General features: G+C 41.4%; 1 protein-coding gene across 2 annotated transcripts in view; it reads right to left on the reverse strand.

Moving 5' to 3' along the window:
- Nucleotides 1-20977, reverse strand: part of Pex7 (peroxisomal biogenesis factor 7) — a 47585-nt gene extending 26608 nt beyond the window's left edge. Inside the window, exons 1-7 of one of the 2 annotated variants that reach the window (NM_008822.2) lie at nucleotides 20762-20977; nucleotides 19148-19205; nucleotides 17866-18016; nucleotides 8028-8105; nucleotides 7553-7661; nucleotides 1959-2065; nucleotides 363-476 (exon numbers count right to left, since the gene is read on the reverse strand). In NM_008822.2, coding sequence (NP_032848.1) covers nucleotides 363-476; nucleotides 1959-2065; nucleotides 7553-7661; nucleotides 8028-8105; nucleotides 17866-18016; nucleotides 19148-19205; nucleotides 20762-20876 — 732 coding nt within the window. In that variant the 5' untranslated portion in view covers nucleotides 20877-20977. The remainder of the gene's footprint in view (nucleotides 1-362; nucleotides 477-1958; nucleotides 2066-7552; nucleotides 7662-8027; nucleotides 8106-17865; nucleotides 18017-19147; nucleotides 19206-20761) is intronic. The other variant, NM_001161825.1, reaches the window with a different exon arrangement.
- Nucleotides 20978-21608: the final 631 nt, after the last annotated feature.

Raw genomic sequence — 21608 nt, forward strand, 5'->3', positions numbered from 1 at the left:
TTAGTTAACATCAAGTAGTGAATTTTTATATCATTCCAGCTTACTCAAATATATAACCTAATTTTAGCTTCCAATATCATCCTTAATTGGATGACAAAAACACACACAACAATCAACAATGCCGGCACTTGGGAGGCTGAGGCAGGAGGAATATAATTTTAAAGTCGCCTGACCTACAGAACGAGACCTTGTCTCAGGAAACCCAGAGCGGAGGGTGGAGCTCCGTGGCAGGGCATTGGCCTAGGATGAGCACGGCCCAGGCTCCCCCCCAGCTCTGTAAAACTGCATCCCTAAACACTTTGTACAAACTTCACCGACTACTGGTTACGTTTTCACTCTGTATAGAAAAGAGAAAGACTTACTTTCACCCTCCTGATAGCATATGTGTGACCGAGAAGTTCAAACACAGGCTGTCGCACATTCCTTAAGTCCCAGCCTCTCAAACTACAGTCAACCGCACCTGTCACCACCAAGTTCTGAAAACAATTCAGAAAAAAACAAAACAAAACTATGAGATGTTTGCAATCTCTCACTAGAAACTAGAAACTAAAAAATACATTTTTGTAATTAAATATACACCCAGGATCTATTTTTTAATTGCATAATAATCATAGAAAGGAACCAAAATAGCCATTTCGTAGCAAAATCAAAACTATATAACTACAGAGGACAGGAACTATGTTTAAAGTGTATGATAGAACACTACACACAAGGGACAAAGCAAGTCTCAAACAGCATTGTAGATTTTCTAACTTACCTTTTCAAATACTACGCACACATAAGAGGTTAAAAGATATTGGACAAATCAGCTGATCCTTCTTTTTAAACAGTTTAAAACATACTGAGGTCGTACCAGATATTAAAGGCAGGCTGTGGTTGCTGGGCTGAGAATGTAGCTCAGTAAGAGAGTGCTTGCCTAGCGAGTATAAACACATTTGAGTCCGATATGCAGGAAACACACACACACACATAAACACACACACACACACATACATGTATGCACTCACATATGCATGCTTACAGGCACTCATATGTTCATGGGTGGGGGAACCCCTTTCAAGGTGACTCATAGTTGAAAAAGCAGAGTGTTAGTTAAGTTTTGTTCGGTTTTCTAAGCCTAAATATTTCTATTGAATATGCATATTGTCTTTCTTTTTACTAAAAGAGTTCTGACAATGTGGTATTCTTTTAATTGTCACAAGTGAGTTTAAAGCTGGGAAAGCAAAAACAAGGTAGGTATTTTCAGTTTTCAGCTACAAGGCCTGTTGAGGCATACAGATAGTATATTAATACAATCAATTTATTCCTGAATTCCTGCTTTTAATTCTCACACTCAGATGTTTTAACTGAAGCATTACAAAAAGTTTCACATGGGCACCACCATCTTATACAAGCATGAAAATTAGTTCAGCTTAAAAAGAAAGATAAAACAAAATTCTTAAAACTAATGGACTGTCAAATTAAAAACTGGGTTATAAACAGTTCAACAGTGAGGTTAAGAGCAATCACACATATACAAATTACAAAAATTGTAAAGCAGTTTCCCAAAACAAACAAGGAAGGCTGCACTGTTGAACTTGTAAGAATATCTGTTCCTGCCGGGCGTGGTGGCACACGCCTTTAATCCCAGCACTCGGGAGGCAGAGGCAGGCGGATTTCTGAGTTCTAGGCCAGCCTGGTCTACAAAGTGAGTTCCAGGACAGCCAAGGCTACACAGAGAAACCCTGTGTCGAAAAACCAAAACAAACAAACAAACAAAGAATATCTGTTCCTTTCTTTGCCTGTTTTAGGAGCACTTAGGTCCAACTAATACTAACGCAGGTCAGTCCCTTACTCACAACAAGTTACAGAGACGGAGTTTAACCTAAGGGTCCAGAAACAACATCAAAGTGCTCATCAACAGGACAGATAAGGGGGTGTTAACACTGGGAAGAGTGCTCTCTACGGAACCCCTGTACCTCATTGTATTTACACCAGTCACAGCTCAGGATTTCCGTCTGATGTGCTGGAATCACAATCCGTACTCCTGTGGTCTTCACATCCCAGATCCTCAGAGTCTGATCTCCTGATAGAAGAGACAGACTTGGTCAACCCCACATCCTACTGGGTGCTCTGTGCAAGAGCAGGCTGGTGGCGAGCCAAGGGGAGATACGTCACCATCAGGATACTCACCTCGACATATTCTCAAACCATCACAATGCCTAAGAACTACTCACAGTGATGAGCAACAGAGAGGAAAACCATAATAGTGGTTTTACATCAAAGAGGAAAACTCAATGATGAGATGCCAAAATGGAGATGTTTTCAGCCTTCAGAGGATCTGTTTGTTGTCTGCACTGGTGCTGAAGAGAGAGCTGGGGCCTCAAGCATGAGAAACACACGTTGTACCACCGAGCCATGCCTCCAGCTCTTCCTTACGGTTTTTATATTTACTACATTTTAATGGGACAGTTGGAGGAAACTTTTCTCCTTTGAAAAACAAGCTCAAAATTTTAGAGAACAGCTGGATGGTGGTGGCACACGCCTTTAATCTGCCCTGGGAGGCAGAGGCAGGCAGATCTCTGAGTTTGAGGCCAGCCTGGTCTACAGAGAGTGTTCCAGGATGGCCAGGACTATACAGAGAAACACTCTCACAATAAAGAAAAAAGTATAAAGATTATATTTTACATTATTCAAATAAGATTGGCATTGTTTAAATGAACAGTCACATTAGTAGATGAAAGCAAGTAATATTTGGGGATCTAAGAATGGTAGGGATAAAAGAATAAATTTAAATGTACCAAATGGGAATAATTCTGGTACATGAGAGAGCTATCTTCAATGGCCCTAAAAATAATCACCATCCAGTAGAATTTGTTTCAGAATCTTCAACAGCCAGGATGAAACAATCTCTTGTGGCCTCTGAGCATTTGGTGCCTACGGTAGTCTAGTGTCTGGCCTATACCCATACCCTTCTTCCAAGAACAGCATATCCCTTCCATACCAAACAACTCTTAACTGACTTACAACTCTAGAAGCACTCCAACCTTAGCTCTCAGCCAAAAGTGAACGCTCAGTTGTTTTGCTTAAAACAAAACCAACCCAAACAGACAAAAACCCTATAGGATAAAGAAAAAACAGCCAGCCCTGCTGCCCTCTTTGGTCTGACCACAAACATGCAATATTATTTTACAAGTTTTTTAGGATCCTCTCTCTTAAAACAGAGTTTACCAAGCATACCATCTGGAAGCCCCTGGTAACCAAGCATCTCACCACATACAGAGAGCTGAGCTGCAGAGTGAAATTACAAAGCAGGGATAAGATCACCACAAAACCTGGTCTGAGCATCACTTCCCATTCTGAAGTATGCTCTCTGCAGCTTTCACAAAGACTTAGAATAGCGATAGTTCTGTCACTCGCAGGAAAAGAAACACAGCACTGTGGAGAGAAGAAATGGTATTCTCCCTAGCTTTCTGCCTCTAAAGAGAGTCAAGTCCCAGAGGGAACATTTGGTTCAGCACGAGGGTTTTACTGAGTCATATGAAATGCCAAGTGATGCTTGCTAGCTTCTCCAAACTTTCTAACACCTAAGTTGGAAACCATACAGTCACTATGCCATGAATAAGACTGTCTCAAGTCCTATGGGCTTGTGTTCCCTGGATAATTACCTCATCTGCATGTGTAAACAGATTTCAAGCACTAACACATTACAATGAGTACAGAGTAGATGAAGTGACTTATTTTAGCACAGGGAAAGGAGGCATTAGTGTACACTAAGCAGTATTTGTCATTAAAAGGCAAATATGGTCACCCTGGTGGCAGGAGGACAGGAGCAGTGCCTTACAAAAAGCAAGGGTCCTCTGGTGCAATTCTATTTCTTGATACCAGTGCTGCTTACAAAGATGTGCTATGAAAAGTATCAAGTTGCAGGCTAATTTTACACAATTTTCAAAGATGTATAAAAGACGAAAACGACACAGGCTGTAAAAATGGCTCCTCTGTATAAATTTCCCAGTCACAGGATCTGACCCTGTACCATCACACTCAGGTGCACTTCCTTTTAAAAGCCATGGTCTTTAGGAAACCTCTCTGCAGTTAAAAGACTTCCCTGTAGATGGGAGGGCTCTACTTCCTTGACCGACAGCACTGTTGTTCAGGGTTAGCACTCTGTCCTCATCACTGTGCTTCTGGGTAAGAAAGGGGCCTTCTAGCCAAATGGTGCAATGGCATGCCCACCTCTTCCAGCCACTGGGACAGATGCTGGGTTTTTCTTTGGTTGACTTTTAAAAATGGTATCTCCAGACAGTGTCATCCAGGCACGTATGAGGATGTTAAGGTAGTGCCACAGGCAACCTGAATTCCCAGCACCCTTCAAGTTGCAGACCAACACTGACAGCAGACCCAGGAGAAGGGGCAGTACTGTAACATGGCAGGAAGTGTGGGGACGTTGGGAGAGGCTGCAAACAGTCTAAAAGTGTGGTATGATGTGAACGGAGCAAAAAAAAAAAAAGAGTACTTTGGACCCCAAATAAATTAATTTATTGAAACACCAGATGCCTGTCAGATGTAATATGACTTTTCCTTAAAGTAGAATGAAGCTTATCTAACAACCAGCTGGAACCCACACATTCAGGCCTGGCCATAATTTATGCAATTATATGGAGTCTGCAATAACAATAATTTAGTTTTCGTGGTTCAAAAGAAAGCTTACTTCGTATGAATCCTCTTTATATAAATAGTGCAAATATTCTTCCTCCCTGTGCCACATAGTTTATAAACATGAATTCTTTGTTAATATAACCATCACAAACCACACAAAAATAACATCCTTAGAGAGCTTTCTCTCGCTCTCTCTCTCTCTCTCACACACACACACACAATTAAAACTTCAAGTAATTACAATAAACAAATTAACATCTAATGGCAAGGTAAAAAGAATTAAAAAAAGAATTTTTAAAAACTCACAAGTTTTACTTCTTGACATTTTTCATGTATTAAAACCTATGATTGTTACATTTAATTCCTATTTTAAAAGTCACAAGTTAAATTACCAGCTTCAGTGGAAGGGAGGCAGGTTTCAGCTCATTTTGAGTCTGTGTCACTAATGCATTCAGGTTTGAAACCATCCCTATGAAACCACAGAATGTAAGGCCACGGGAGGCCCCTCTTCAGGGGGAAACCATGCAGATTTCAATCCAACTTCCTTCCTGACAAGAGCTTTAACTCCCTCTATGTTAATGGTAATGAACTGCAGTCAGCTCAGATTGTTTTACAGAAAGCATGAAACCTGTAACATTTACATTACCTTAGAAGGATTAAGGATGACGAAATCAAGCTATATGCATGGCTTTACATTTTAATTCCACATTAAGTGCATTATTATTGCCGCTGTTTACTTGGTACACACACCAAGCCTTATGAGCAGCTGTGCCACAGGAGGATGTAAACCACACTCAGGTATGCAGAAGGAAACTGAAGATCTGAGCGTGTCCCTCCATAGGCCAGCATTGTCCAGCAAGCAGGAAACCCTGGACTTGATCCTCAGCACCACATAAGACCTGGCATTGCAAAGAGGATCAGGAGTTGGAGGGCCAGCTGGGATTAGATGAGACCCTGTCTTTTAACAAAAGAAAAAGAAGAGAAGCTGGGGACCCAGCTTAGTGGCAGGTTACTTGCCTAGTAGGTGTGCTGCCATGATCAATCCTAGAACTGAAAAAAGGAGAAGAAAACAGAGCCAGAAAATAATGTATTACTAACTCATTACAAAAGAAATGATGGTTTGGAAAAGATTTAATTCCAATCACAGACTTTCATGAAAGATAGAATTAAAGCCAAGGAATTATAGAGATAATTTTACAGATACTGTGATAAGCTGACAGAGCATAGTGGTCTTCATTTCAGAAAAGAATACTGGTAATTTTTATCAAGGAAAAAAGCATTTCTTGAATTAATGATATCTTCACACATAGATATTACCATTACTATCAGAATCTCAAAAATTACATAATCTAAATGGACTTTGTGTACAGTTACCTAAAGGTAAAAAGTTGTCGTCAAACAACAATTCAAGAATTTAGGGGGGCTGGGCATGGTGGCGCACACCTTTAATCCCAGCACTCGGGAGGCAGAGGCAGGCGGAATTCTGAGTTCGAGGCCAGCCTGGTCTACAGAGTGAGTTCCAGGACAGCCAGGACTACACAGAGAAACCCTGTCTCAGGAAAAAAAAAAAAAAGAAAAGAATTTAGGGGAAATGAATAAATAGTTCTTAAGTTTTAGAGTTAAAAATATAAGAAACTAGCAAAGGATCTCTGAATTTTACTCCTGTGACCCATTTCATATGATTCAGCTGTTCAGGACACTGATACAATGTACTGAGAAAGTCGCAGCCTGTCTTCCGCTGGATTGTTAAATAAGGGGACGATGGCTAGAAACTCACTGCCTCTTCCCTAGCTACTGCCTCCTCCTCTGAACACCTAATTCTTTGTCTCGCTCCAGAATTCTCAGGATCAACAAACATTTCCCATGAAAGGCCAGAAGTAAGTATTTTGGCCTGGAGAGCTATTAGGTTTTTGTAACAACTACTTAATTTTGTTAGGACTGAATAAAGGCAGCCACAGATGATGCGTAACTGAGTTGATTGGGCTGTGTGCCAACTAAACATTACTCACAAAACCTGTCTGTGAGTCGTGTGGCTCTGAGGGCTGGAGTGTTTCCACCTGTGCTCTCTGCTGCCTTCCCCGGGTACTCTGGTTAATGGAAACGCTCTTAGTTAACCAACCCTGAGCCAAGGACACAACTATATTCACCAAGTCATGGGTCTCAGCTCCAAACTCAGCCTACTCATTGAAAAGCCCACGTGTGCCTCATAGGTTATCTAGTGTTATGGAACAAAACAAAAATAATAAAACAAACCACCGGGCATGGTGGTGCACACCTTTAGTCCCAGCACTTGGGAGGCAGAGGCAGGTGGAGTTCTGAGTTCGAGGCCAGTCTGGTCTACAGAGTGAGTTCCAGGACAGCCAGGGCTGCACAGAGAAACCCTGTCTCGAAGAACCAAAAAAAAAACAAAAAAAACAAACAAACAAAAAAAACAAACCCTCCTTCTTAAAATGTATTTTTAATTATGTTATGACATTATAAATAAAAAAAATCTGTCCATACAAAAAAAAGAGAAGAAGAAGAAGAAGAAGAAGAAGAAGAAGAAGAAGAAGAAGAAGAAGAAGAAAAACAACCCTAACATTTATTGTTAAAAAGGGTTCTATCTACTAAAACACAATCTGGGACTCAGTCCTCTGAAAATGTTTGCCATCAGGCTGACAGGCAGGGAAAGAAAGAAAGAAAGATCCTAAGGGCTGTGACTCTAGTTCAGTGGCAGAGCACAGACTCTGGGCTCAACCTCCAGCATTGGGGGGGGGAAAAAAAAGGAAAGAAAAAATTAAATCCCCTAAGAGCACAAAATGGGTATGCACTCCCATTTTCTCTGAATCGAGAGTTGACGGCGCCACCTACTGGTAAAGAAGTAGGCCACCCTTCACTAGTAAGTCAGGCTTCTGAGAACTCAAAACTTACTTACCTGAGGCTGAAGCGAAACAACCAGGGATGTGAGGAGACCAGATTGTGCTGTAAATGACACTCTCATGGCCCCTAAAGGTACACAGAGAATTTCCAACAGTTGGATCCCACTGAAAACAAATGAGATCAATTAGTCAACAAAGGTAAACAGAAACACTTTTGTATATACCATGTAGCACTATATGTAATACATATATACCTCATGAATACCATATACATTTATATATACATATAGGACATATATGTAAAGATTTTTAAGGTTTATTTTTACATAAAATAAGGTAGTATTTAAGGCACAAAATAAGATAATTATTGGGTTGTAGTCAAGAATAGTTTTTTAAATTCTGATAAACATTTTAATAAATACTTTTGAAGAGAAAACTAATTGATCACATGTAAAGCTACAGAACATTGTAGGAAACACTCCAACGGCAGTGTGTAAGGAAACTGGGTGTAAGCGCAGTAATACTACATACCACTTTGACAGTTTGATCCCATGAGCCAGACACAACAAGTTGTTCACCTCTGGTTTGGCTCCAATCAACACTATACACCTAAAAAAGTCAAGTCTTCATGTTTAGGAAGCAAACAGCACCAAGACAAATATTACGTCTTAGCTCTTTATAACAGTGTCAACGGCTAGCAACTAACTCACTCTACGAAAACATGACACAGTGTCCATTTCTACATGATGTCTGAAAAGCAGAAAGGTGAGCCTGTCCATTCTCCCATGCTAACTCCCTAGAGACTGACTCCATTCTGCCTTAATACAAGTCTACAGTTTCCAAATGTCCTTCACCATGCCAAATTATACATACTTTTAAATCTACCAACTGATTACTACTTATAGCACCACAAAGAAAAGTCAAAGCAGACAAGACAGTCATCTTGAAAAGCTTGCTCCCTCGGTGTTCATCAGAAAGTAATAAAATTCAATTACTCTCCCTGCCTGGCCTTCCTTAGAAGAACAGTTTATAGAAAACAGTGCTGCTCCATCCGACCTCTTGGCAGGCAGCTTTGGCTACACAGCAGTGCTATTCCGGGGCACACTCCTCCATCTCAGCACCAGTGCAAGAAGCCGACTGAGAGCTTACACACTGTTATTCTACCACTGTATAGAGTAAGTTATGTACACATCCCTACCATAGCGTGTGTCCAGTGACACTTGTGTCTAATGATCCTCTGTGAGAGCAGCCCAGACATACACCTGGGCTGATTACTGAGTATCATTAGCCAGCAGGCTACTTTGAGTCTTAAAACTTTAGCTCCTACATATGTGTAGGAAATGTTAAGTGTTTGGGTTTGCTTTGAAGAAGTTTCAGGGGAAACATCATTAATACTGATCTGCACTTTAGTAAACTTTTGATGTTTTGTCACATAAGACATTATGGTGGTTTGAATAAGAATGGCCGCCACAGGCTCATCTATTTGAATGCTTATCTACCAGGGAATGGAACTGTTTGATTAGGAACTGTGGCCTTGTTGGAAGAAGTATATCCCTGAGGGTGGGCTAGGCGCAGTATCTTGGCCCACAGGCCCTAGACGTAGCTCATAGCTATTAATCCAGTGTCTCCTTGCGTGCTGCCATGCTTCCCACCATGATGGCGATGGACTAAACCTCTGAAACTGTAAACCAGCCCCAATGAAAAACCTTTCTTTTATAAGAGTTGCATAAGTGATGGTGTCTTTTCACAGTAAGAGAACAGTGAGTGACCAAGACAGACATGAAATCCAAAAAAGTCAAACTTAGAACAGTGGTCAGCACAGGCCGAGAGGGTGAAGGCAGAAGTGACTCTGGCCAAATGGTACAAACTTTTAGTTATAAAATCAATACATTCTAGAGATATGAGGTTAATAATCACGTATGCTTGAAAGATGCTAAGGAAGTTGATCTTAAGTGTGCTCTCCACACACACACACAAGATGGTACCTATATTAAGTGATGCTAGAGTTAATCAACTTTATGTGGGATCAATACTAAGTGCGTACTCAGTGGACTATGGTAAACCCTACAACCACTGTTTAGATGTTAAATATAATTGTTCATTTGTTACCTATACTTTTATGAAATTGGTGGGTATAAATTATTAAAAACAAGTAAATAAGTGAAAGATTTTATGTTTTGTAACTCAAGGATGTTTTTACATTTCTATTTCTTAAGATGTTGGTTATGCTCAGCGTGATGTCACACGTCTATACCCAGCACTGGGGAGGCAGAGGCAGGAAGCCAACTTGGTGAACAGAGTGATTTCAAGGTCAGTCAAGGCTACATATGAGACTAAATCTCAAATTCCCAACAAACAGACTGTATTAAAAGAATATCCCCAGTGCTTCACACTCCATCCCAGTCCTGCCCTCCCACTGCCCATGTCCAAGCAGGAAGAGAACAAAACAAGCCAACAAGAAAAGTGAGGTTAACAGCCCTTGACTGACATCAGAGATTGTCCTCTGGCTCTAAGTCCATGTACACTCTCAGTCTGACACACACACATGCTCACACCCACATAAGCAAAAAGTTAAACTAAGCTGAAGTTTAAAACAGACTTAAGAACAAAAAGATTGCTATGATGGAAGACCATGCTCCTGCAGGACTTGAGGCTGGCCAGAATGTTTGTGGGCTTAAGAAGCAGAAGTAAATCAGTGACAGAGATCCACCAGAAACACAGACGAGGCTGGGTGTGGTAGCACGTGCCTGTGAGCCCTGTACTCAAGAGTTAGAGGCAGATGTATCAGGTTGGGGTGCATAGCAAGATGCTCACAGGGAGAAAAAACTATAAAAGGAAGATTCAGTACCCAGGGATTAGGGAACACTGAAAGATTTGGGGGAACGGTGAGTGAGGGCAGTATTTTAAAGGTAGAAGCCTGGAAGAAGGAAGATACTATGACACATTACACATTCAGAGTATCTAGGACAAACGTGCAATTACCTCAAGTTCTAAGAACAGTTTATACAGTCTGAGAGATGCTTGGGAACACAGATGAAAAGAGAAACCTGGGCTCCATGGAACCAGCCTCAAGTCAATTCACTCCACTGTCAACAGACACTAGTGTTACTTAGTAACTTAGTATTAGTAGCATGAGCAGGAAGGTGAGATGTTTGCAACGGTAGACAAGACCAGCCCTCACGGACCTTACCCTTTAGAAGAAGGCAACTATAAATACATAAACATAAAAACATTGAAGAAGTAAAGCAGAAATACAAGACATAACAAGGGCAGCCAGTTACTTCTCAATACAATTCAGGGGGAAACATGCCATCAGAGACCTGAGCATTATACACTGTTAGTCTTTGGGAAGAAAGAGCAAGGAAAGACTTGAAGCAAGGGACAAGCTTACCCTCCACCCAGGAACACCAAGAGCCAAGAATTAAGAGAAGAAACATCTTAAAGGGCCATGCCTAAAGTTTGCTGTGATTCCTCTCAGACTACTGCCATCAACCATTAGCTACGACTTAAGAGTACAACAACTCTCTGACCACCCTCCCCATCCACCCCTGCTTGTTTTTATGCAATATGGCCTCTATCCAGCTTGAATAAGAGCATATTTGTAAATACAGATTAATGCCACTGCCTTGTTCAAAGCCTTTCAACATTATGTGGCTCCTGCAGCTTTTCAGCTTCACTTGGCATTATATGAGTCTCATCTGTGGTGATTTGTATTGCCCAAAGGTCAAAATCATGCAAAACTATGCATGCCTTAGGAGCAGAGCACATACATATGTAAGCAAAGAAAGTGTAAACAGAAAGCTGAAGAAAGTGGTTACTTCTAGCAAGAAGGAAGGATGAAAGGGAGATGGACGGATTATAAAGAGGTAATCAGGGACTCCAGAGCATAAGTAATGCCTTATTTCTTAAGCCACATGGTAAATATTCAAGTGTCCAATGTACCATTTTTACATCTTACATATATGTATAAAAATTTCCAACCATACAAGTTAGCAATGCCTTCCTACAGATCTCAAGGGGCAAATGCTAAGTGGTCAAGCCATGCTTCCTCTGTCCTTGCCTTCCTGGCACTTTGCTTCACCTCTCACACTGCTGCTATCTTTTCTGCCTAGTTCTGCATTCATACTCTCCCTCAGAATCAAGCATGCTCACCCTGCCCCGTCCCAGTCAAGGGTCTGCTCACCGGCAGCACTGTGTCCACTCAGCCCTTGCCGTGGCCTCTCTCCCTAGAGCAATCAAGAACCCAGGATACACTGCAGACCTGCTCGTTTTCCCAGCTGGGCCAAGCACAGAAGCTCACTCTCAGCAGAGCTAAGGGAGGCTTTTGGAATGCATAACAAGCTGGGTGAAAGACACATCTTGATCTTTGTGTGCTGACCATTTCCAGTGTTTCTTCTCCGTTTCCAGTTTCCCCCTCCATGACCACTGGAAGAATGAACACTGAAAACTGTCTAATTAAATACAAAGAAACATCATGCAATACCTGGCTAGTTTCAAAAGCAGGGTCCTATAGATGAAATTATTCTTGGCACTAAATAAAAGTAATTGGAAAAATAAGAGAGAGAAAAACAAATAAAAAAAACATTGACAATATTTTGTGCCACTTTGGCAAAGCTGTACTTCATCAAAACCAGTTTGAGCAGATATATTTTATAACAGAAACCGACTCCCAAAGAGCCTGTGTTATCTGCCCTAAAGTAGTGCCCTTTTGTGAGGTGATCTACTTAAACAGAAATAGTCAAATAGACACTTGCTCTGAATTTTCACTTAACCCGCACGAACACAAAGAGACAATGATCCTCAAGCCCAGTGATTAGAAAGGACTCTTGCTCTTACTGTAGGAAACCCGTAAACCCTTTTCACTGCGGAGACTTATGAAGTTAAAGCAATGGTTTTCCAAACAATTTTACACACTGGAGTCATCTAGTACTCTAAAATAACCTTGAAAACTTGCCCCAGACCCGAGACATTGTAACCTAAGCATGAAAAAAGGTGAATGCATCTTAGATAATGCTAATGTTCACAAAGTTTGAGAACATTGCGATAAAACAAATATTATGCATACTTTTCTCATTTTAAATTTGGAGATTTCAAATTTCTGTGTTGTAGTCTAGCCCTAACAGCTACCACCTGAAGCAGGTCAACTGAGAATGTAATCTGCTTCTGTAGCTGGTAGCCGTTAGACAGGAGTATACTATACATGGAGCCTACTGGGAAATGACCCACACTGTTTCCCAACTTCCTCTCCCACCAATGTACCACACATAATGCATGCTCCAATCATACCATCTGATTCTGTTTGTTTGCATGACCCCAAACTACTGGAGATTAACATGTAAGTCTCATACATGCCTAGTGCACAGTATGTGCTACCACATAGGCATGTCTACTGCTCTTAATTCAAGTACAGGTTTTAAAATACTACATGGTGCTCCTTTAATAATGGTGGCAGATAATATAACCTACTGGCAGTCAAATTCAAAGAAAAGTAACTAGCACATTTCTAACAAGAAGGTAGTTTTCTACATAGTCAAAGAGCTTTAAATTGCCATTTTAAAGTATACTAAAATATACCTGCAGTAATCTACTCTAAAATAAAATAAATGGTTGATTGCACCTTAACATGCAAAAGGAAATACATTTGCTGATTTTTCCCCTATAATTATTACAACCCTTTAAAAGAAAAGAAGAGAGGCTGAGTGTGGCTCGGCAGCAGAGTGTTTCCCTGGCAGGCACAGAGCACTGGGGCTATCACCAGCATCACCAAAAATGGAAAAAAAGAAAAAAGTACCTTTGGTAGAGAAATCTTTCATGGTATTTTAAGTATAAATGTATCTCTAAATGGCCCATACTAATGTCAAATATATGGTAATCATTGTATATTAATATTTTATTGGTATTCATCAAAGGGTATATTATTAATTCATATTTAAAAGACAAGACATAAATCATTCAGCACATTATTACTATAAAATAAATAAATACACTTTCTCTGTGACAGAATAGGAACATGGCACTTGAAAACTACACATCTGCAAGAAGAAAAAACAATTCCAAGCTGGGGTCGTAGATCAATTAGTAGAGCACCTCTGCCTAGTACAGACGAGGCTCTGGGCCATGATTGCCCTTCCCAGCACCACATACACTGGGCATGCCCAGACAGACCTGCAATCCTAGCATTCAGGAGTCACAGGCATGAGGATGAGAAGTTCAAGGCCATCCCTGGCTACATCAGGAACTGGAAGCTAGCCAGGACCAAAGTGTCAGACAGAAAGGAGAGCAGGAGAAAGAAGTGGGAAAGAGTAACTCTGCAAATGGAGAAACCTTGCTACTCAGTGAGGAGAACAAATGTAGAGTGTTTATGAGTAGCCTAGCTAAGTGGAAATGAGACACTGGAGTAAACAGCGCTGACTCTGTACCCGCCTCACAGCCTCTCTGCTTTGTCCCAGTCACACAGCGCCGCGCCAAGTCCTGAAGCAGAAACATCATCTGAGTTCTCAGTCCACCTCCCCGGGGGGGCCTTGTTGTTTGTTTTCTGTTGTGTAGTTGTTGTTGTCCTTGATGACTTTGCAGTCTGTCTTATTCTTCCTGACTGGGGCTTAAAAGATGCAGTGGCCTCTGCAGACACCAATTAGACAACACAGAGAAGAATCTGACTCCTGCTTTGATGTTAAGTTTGGCCGCAAGCACCTGTACCCATCAAGTCACCTCACCCACCACCCCTTGATGTTAATTAAGTTGGTTTCTTTTTTCTTTGATTCCACCAAGACCGTCAATCCCAGAGCCTAAAACTGATCTAAATCCTGGATTTCTCCTTTATGTTCTGAGGAAATTCAAAAAAATCATCAGATACCACTACAAAAGCCTATGCTCAACAAAACTGGAAAATCTGGATGAAATGGACAATTTTCTAGACAGACACCAAATACCAAAGTTAAATCAGGATGAGATAAACCCTCTAAACAGCCCCATAACCCCTAAAGAAATAGAAGCAGTCATTAAAAGTCTCCCAACCAAACAAAGCCCAGGACCAGATGGGTTTAGTGCAGAATTCTATCAGATCTTCAAAGAAGACCTAATACCAACTCTACTCAAACTATTCCACAAAATAGAAACAGAAGGAACACTATGCAATTCGTTCTATGAAGCCACAGTTAAGCTGATACCAAAGCCACACAAAAACCCAACAATGAAAGAGAACTTTAGACCAATTTCCCTTATGAATATCAATGTAAAAATACTCAATATAATTACCAAAAACTGAAACAAAACAAAAATTAAATGTGATTTTTTTTCAATGTCTTCTCAGTTCCTTTAAGGGAACCAAACATTTTATATTAAAGTAGTATTTTAAATGATTTATTTTAAGATTCAGAAATGTGTCTAAATATATATTTTTCACTTATAACTGTAAAGCTGGAATGCAGTTTTCAGTTATGATGAAGAGCCTTGAGAAGGAATGAACAGGTTGACAAACCCACAATCTTTGGTGCTGCATCCGAAGCACGCCTTGTTCACCTCGGGACATTGCTTCAGGGCTTGGACCAAACTTCTTGCTCTGAAAGGTAATGGGTGCTGAAGCTGAGACTCCTGCACTAGGACTACCTGGATGCTGAGCGGTTTGTTTAGGAAACACCCTGTCTGGTGGGAGTAGGAGCTGCGTCCCTCCCAATCAGAGTTGAGGATGCTGAAGAAGGATACATTGCCTTCAGGTGGACGTAGAGCTCGGGATTATTTGGTCTTCAGGGCTCAACTGAGAATGTCAGAGGCAGAAGTCTACATTTTTCCCCACTACATATGTACCCAAAGAAGTCCCCAATAGCTACAACAGGAGGGAGCCAGGAGCCCATGTTTGTTAGACGCCATCTCAACGACAAAGCCCCACTTTCTCTGAAATGAACAGAGTGACAATTCCTATTTCCCAATCTCGAGAGACAGCCGTGTACTCCTGATCCTGTGGCACTCTGACCTTGGACTCAGCTTCTAGAACTGGGACAGACTTCTGTTATCTACGAGCTACTCAGCCTATACTGCTTTGTAGGCAGCCAATGGGCTTTCTTGGATTACCACATACCCTGGGACTAATCACAGAAACTCTGCCTCTGAATAGCAGCCCACAATAAGACGGAAGTCAGCATCAACACACGAGGGTGCACTGAGACAAACATCTGAAAGGCAGTTAGTTCACATGAACAAGCTTACCAGTAAAATAACAACAACCACAATAGCAATCAAACAGAAAAACCTGTCAAAGTCACTTTTAACTAAAGCCAAAGCATCCTGATGCAGATGTTTATCAAGAGTTGCCTTTGAGGAATCTAGACAGATGGCTCAGTGAGTAAGACTGCTTTCTGCAGCAGCATGAGAATAAGAGTCCAAGCTAATCCCCAGGAGCCTCATGAAAAGGCCAAGTGTTACTGTGCATCTATAGTACGGCACTGTCCAGAACAGAGACGAGAGGCCAGAAGAGCTTCCTGGCTGCTAGGTTAGCTCTGAGTTTGGTGAGACAACTCGTCTCAAAGAAATAAGGAGGAGCCTGATAGAAAAGGAAACCTGCATCCCCTATAGCCTCTGAGCACACAAACACACAACATACATGCTGCCCCATACACAGGTGCAAGCACATAGGTGCACACGTACAACACACACAGATGCCCCCACACAAATATAATCCAAATAAACCAGCATTAAAATTTTATGTTTGAGAAGAAAACAATCTAGAATAGTACACACATGACAAAGTTTGTCTTCAGCACAGCACATATTCAAAGCTTCAGAGAATAATGTATGAAACAAGAATTTGTTGCTAAAGAAAGCAGATTTGAGCACGAGAGAAGCCATTTTTCTGACCATGATTAGTACAATCTAAAAGTCAAATAACTAATTCCAGAAATAGAAAAATTCATAAAGGTCAGCCATCAGGGACATTGCAAACAGAATTTCCTAGAGAATATAAAGAGACCACTAGGTATATGAAAATGATATATGCATTAATTACATATCTACTTAACATATGTTAAAAACAAATACATATCTAGGAATCTTGACTATTACAAACAAATAAATGTATACAGCTGTGAATCTGATGGCTCGTGACTAAACAAACAAATGCATGCAGCTGTGAATCCCATGCCTTGTGCTTATTACAAATAAATGTATATAGCTGTGAGTCTAATGGCTCAGACTGTTACTTTTAGAGGTGATGTAGCAACTGAAGGTAACTTAAAGGAAACCATTAAAGCAGCACCCCACTTCCATTGCCCAGTGATTTTTCCAAAACCATGGTAATTTACAACCATATTATTCAAGGAGCCATCCCAACACAATAAAGTAATTTTATTTTTAGAACTAATTATAGAACTATTGAGTTTTTTAAAATAGTTATAACTATACAATGTTATCTAGGATACTCACATCACTCAGTTTTTTTTTAAACAAAACAATAATGACCTTCCATGTAATGAACACTTGTTAAAGGCCTGAGATGAGGCAGGCATAAAGGTAGGTAAAAGCTAGAAAGCAATCTGTAAGTCGTCACTGAAGGCTCTATTGCTAAGGTATAAAACCAAGAAAGAATGTCTTCATCACATTCCTTAAAACATATGCATGCATTTTGGTATTTCCAAAGTATAAACTAGTTCCTGCGCCTCATATTACACACACACACACACACACACACACACACACACAGAGTCCAGATGACACAAAAGTCATATTTAGATTTACGTTTAAATTTGCTTTAGGGGGCTGGAGTGATGGCTCAGCAGTTAGGCATGCATACTGCTCTTGCAGAACACCTGAGCAGTTCCCAACACCCACACCAGGCAGCTCGCAAACGCCTGTAACTAGTTCTCTGGGGAAACCCAGTAATTCCAGCTTGCATGAGTGTCTGAACTCACTCTTGTGCACGTGTGCGCACACACAGTCACACATACAAATTTACAAACACTAAATCTTTATTTTCTTTTAGTGAACTCAGCCTCCTAGTTGGTACTTGATGCCGCTGTTGGAATACATTGAGTCTTACTGAAGCCTGCAGACAATCGTGAGAGAGCCTGCGAACAGCCCGCCCACCCTCTCCTGAGGCACTGCGTGTAGGCGTGTTCATAGGGCATAAGGAAGGCTGAGGCCCTCTGGAGGGAAGGATGCCACCGTGCCTGCTAGAGGCACTGCTGTTGCCTAATGAGAAGCCTGACCTTTTCTTGTCTTGTCTTAGGCTAAGAAGTACTTTATGTTTGAATAACAGAATAATAAGTGACATCTACTATGAATAAGAAACATTAAAGCTTAACCTTGTCCCCTGAAAGCATTTCCCTGTGTTCATCCCAAAGAGATTTCAAACAAACAATAAGGGAAGCCATCATCATACCTCCTGCGTGTGCTCTTTATAGACTTGGAGAGGGCCTGTGGCTTTGGCAGTGTCCCAGAGCTGCAGTGAGCCATCACCACTACAGGTGACAAGGACATGCTCATTGTTTTCACTCCAGGTAACGTCAAACAAGCCGTCATTCCAGTCAAAGCTACGCCAGAAAAGAAAATACATGCACTGCAGATCACAAAATGATTAACATCTTAATTTTATAGTTACTGTTTTTTTCCTTGTTTTTCACATATTGTAACACACATTACCTCAGATGATCTTGAAAACTACAAGAGATAAATAGAGCAGGTACTCCACAGTGGCCTGGAAGCACAGCCCAGGAAGGGCAGGTAGATAGCTCCAAAGTTAAACTGAAAGGAGGTTTCCAAACACTCATATGAGGTATCCACCAAAGACATGCTGACATCACCTGCTTTTATTGTAGTGCACCTGTGACTCACAGCATGCACTTGTGAGACTTTCAAAATACGGAGACCAATCATTTCAAATACTCCCACAAATCTTTCTTCATCTGAGCTACGAGCAGGTAGTGGCTTTCTACAGAATCTCTTTCCTCTGCCTTTGACTAATCCTGATAGAAGTAGCGTGTGTCCATCACTCAACCTGGAAGACAGGTCCAGAGAGAAACACTGGGCAGTCCACAGGATGAGCGCTAGCTCTTGCTTAAGGAAACTAAATTACTAAGACGCTCACTGTTTTACGTTTTAAATGTATAATTTATAAGCAGACACTAGTAAGCTTGAGAACATGGCATAATCATAGTTAGCAAAAATAATTTCTATATGATGCCAATGTAAAAGTTTATTTTACATCATAAATTAAAAACCTATTAGTTCCAAATATTCAAAATGCAACTGCATTAAGACTTTGACAGAGGTTGACTGTATATGTACACTTAATAATTAGAGCCATTATAATGGTTTGAGGAGAATGGCCACCACAGGCTCTTAGGTTTGAATACTCAGTCCCTAGGTGATACAAGTATTTGGGAAGGATTTAGGAGATGTGGTATTGCTGGAAGAAGTGTGCCACTGGGGCCAGGCTCTGGGACTTCAAAAGACTTGCCCCATTCCCAGAGTGGATCTCTCTGCCTCCCATCTGTGGCTCAAGATGTGAGCTCTCAGCTGTTCCTGTAGCCATGACTTTGCTCCACCATTATAGACTCTGACCCTGACCCACTAAGATTATAAGCCTAAAGTAACTACTTTCTTTTGTAAGTTGCCTTAATCTTGATGCCTTATCACAGCACCAGAAATGTCAATCACTTTACCTTCTAAAAATCTGAAGTCCAGATTCATTTTGATCCAATACTAATAGAGTTCCACAGCCTAGAAGAAATACAAAACAAAACAAAGCCCTAAGTCATGTTGTTTAACCTCCTGGGAGTCATCTATGATGAAATCTTAAACATTGTGGACCAGCTTTAACTACCACAAATTTCCCATAAAATAACTGCAACCGTATATACAGAACAATTAAAAGTTACATAGTATGCTTCAGTCCTTAAATATCCAACTTACCATCTGGCCAGACTGGAATCGGAACACCAGTCTGGGGAAACGCATCAGAGTGCCAACTCACACCGGGCCTGGTGCTAGGCACGCAAACCTTTCAAGCTGGAGCTAATAACAGAAGACAAGGAAGGCTTGTGCTTACAAACCCCCAAGACTGTGGTTCTCCCCTGCTGATACACGCAGAACACACCAATCACAGCATTTTAAGACAGTATATGTGGAAATACCATATACTCGTTGGTCAGGTGTTGAAAACAACATTAACTTCAGTTATGTGCCAACAATCAATAATTTTTGCTGAAAGACTAATGTCTCTTTCTCTCCCCCATCTCACACTCCATTAACATCTGTTCAAAGGGAATCTGCACTTGAACTTTACAAGGTAAGATGACTAATTACTATGCTCACATGCACATTCAACTGTTCAAACTAGAGTCTTCACAGAATTTCGCTTTGAGTTTTTGTGATCAGTGAGGTGGGTAAAGTGTTAAAGATCTTCCACTTAAACGTAACTGATGAAGAAGAAAAAAAAAAGTCAACTGTCAGGTCAGAGACCCGACCCCTTCCATGTGCAGAGCCAGCTTCTAATCCCAGTACCCACTTGGCAGCTGACAACCATCAGTAATGGATCCAACACCCTCTTTGAATCTTCTCTTCTGACCTTAGCTGGCACCAGGCATGGTTCACAGACATACATACAAGCAAAAAACTCAGACACACACACAAAAAATCTCTAGAAAACAATTCCTAATTATACCAATTTCTTGTAAGAAACCTTTATAAAAGTCTAAAGTTTGATGGCCAAGAACTGTGAACCCAACCGTGAAAGCACTAAGCACTAATGGACAAACTATACGGAAACAAGTTTATTTACCACTACTTTTCAGAAATCGTATTTTTTTCCTGCAGTAAACAAGTATTACAGATCACTGACATTATGCAATGGTTTGCCATACACTGCTCCTGTGCATAAACAGCAGATGGGGTATAAGTTAAAATAAATGGCTTGAGCACTTAGACATCTCTGCACATTTATCCACTTCCCCTAGAACAACTAAAAGCGAGCACAGAATTTTCTAGTTTTTTTTTTTTTCTTTTTCAAGAAAGGGCCAGCGTCTCCCTAAGTCTCTGTTGAGGATGGCTTTGAACTGGTGGCTCTGTTGACTCCACCTTGCAAGTACTGACAAGTGCATCCTTCTTACAGAAGGGAAAGGACTAGCTGTAGACTTCCCCTGGGCTCCAATGCCAACTCCGCAGAAAGGGGGACCTAGGAGGGAGGGCCGAGCTCTGTCGCCCCCTGGCGGTGGCGGCGGCACCGCGCGCTCAGCGGCGCGTCCTACGCCCGCCCCGGAGGCGCGGCCCGCGCTCACCCGCGATGCCGTAGTGCTGCGCCGCGGCACAGGCCAGGCGGCCCGGCAGGTACGGAGAGAACTCGGCCGCATAGCCGTGGCGGCCGGGCACCCGCAGCGTCCGCGCCGCGCTCATTCCGCTCGCCCGCCGTCACTCGGCCTCCCGGCCCGAGCGCGGAAACAGTCTCGAGGTAGAAGTGCCCCACTGCGGCTCACTGAAAGTCCAGGAAGGCCGGGCGGAAGTGACGACGCCGACGCCCGGAATCCTAGATTTTGATTGGGCTACATAGAAAAGGGAACTGACGCCGCGAGGACCATTTTTCTTTTGGGCAAAAATCCAATGATTTGCTCTAACTAAAATCAACTGGTCTTTCAGAGATTATTCTAGACCTAAAAGAGAAGATACTCGCTAGGAGTCACTTCAGACAGTTGTTCACGTTTAATTGCAACCTCCATGTTTTTTTTTTAAATAAAAACCTTGTGTTTTTATTAATTGCTTGAACTTTAAAACTTTGCTATTCTGACATTTTCCTGATGGTTACGAAATAAAAGCCACAACAAACTCGGAAAGCAGTTAGTGAGTCCAAGGGCAACGAATGGAGTACTAGGTTGCCCAAGGTAATTTGAATCCAGACAACAATGAAGTTAAAGGATAGGACTATTATCATGTGCAATTTGCGGTCTATAGGTTTTATGTAGTTAGTTGCACTATGCAGATATATTCCAGTAATTAAGGAAGACTTGGGCTCATTAATTTCTTCATTCAAATGTTTGCCAAGCATATGCAATGTGGTAGATGAATGTGCAGTTTGCCAAACCAAACACTGAAGAGTGAAAGAGACTTGTTAATCATTAAACCAGTCAACCT

The sequence above is a fragment of the Mus musculus genome, chromosome 10 (genome assembly GCF_000001635.26).
Source record: "Mus musculus strain C57BL/6J chromosome 10, GRCm38.p6 C57BL/6J".
Taxonomy (NCBI): Eukaryota; Metazoa; Chordata; class Mammalia; order Rodentia; family Muridae; genus Mus; species Mus musculus.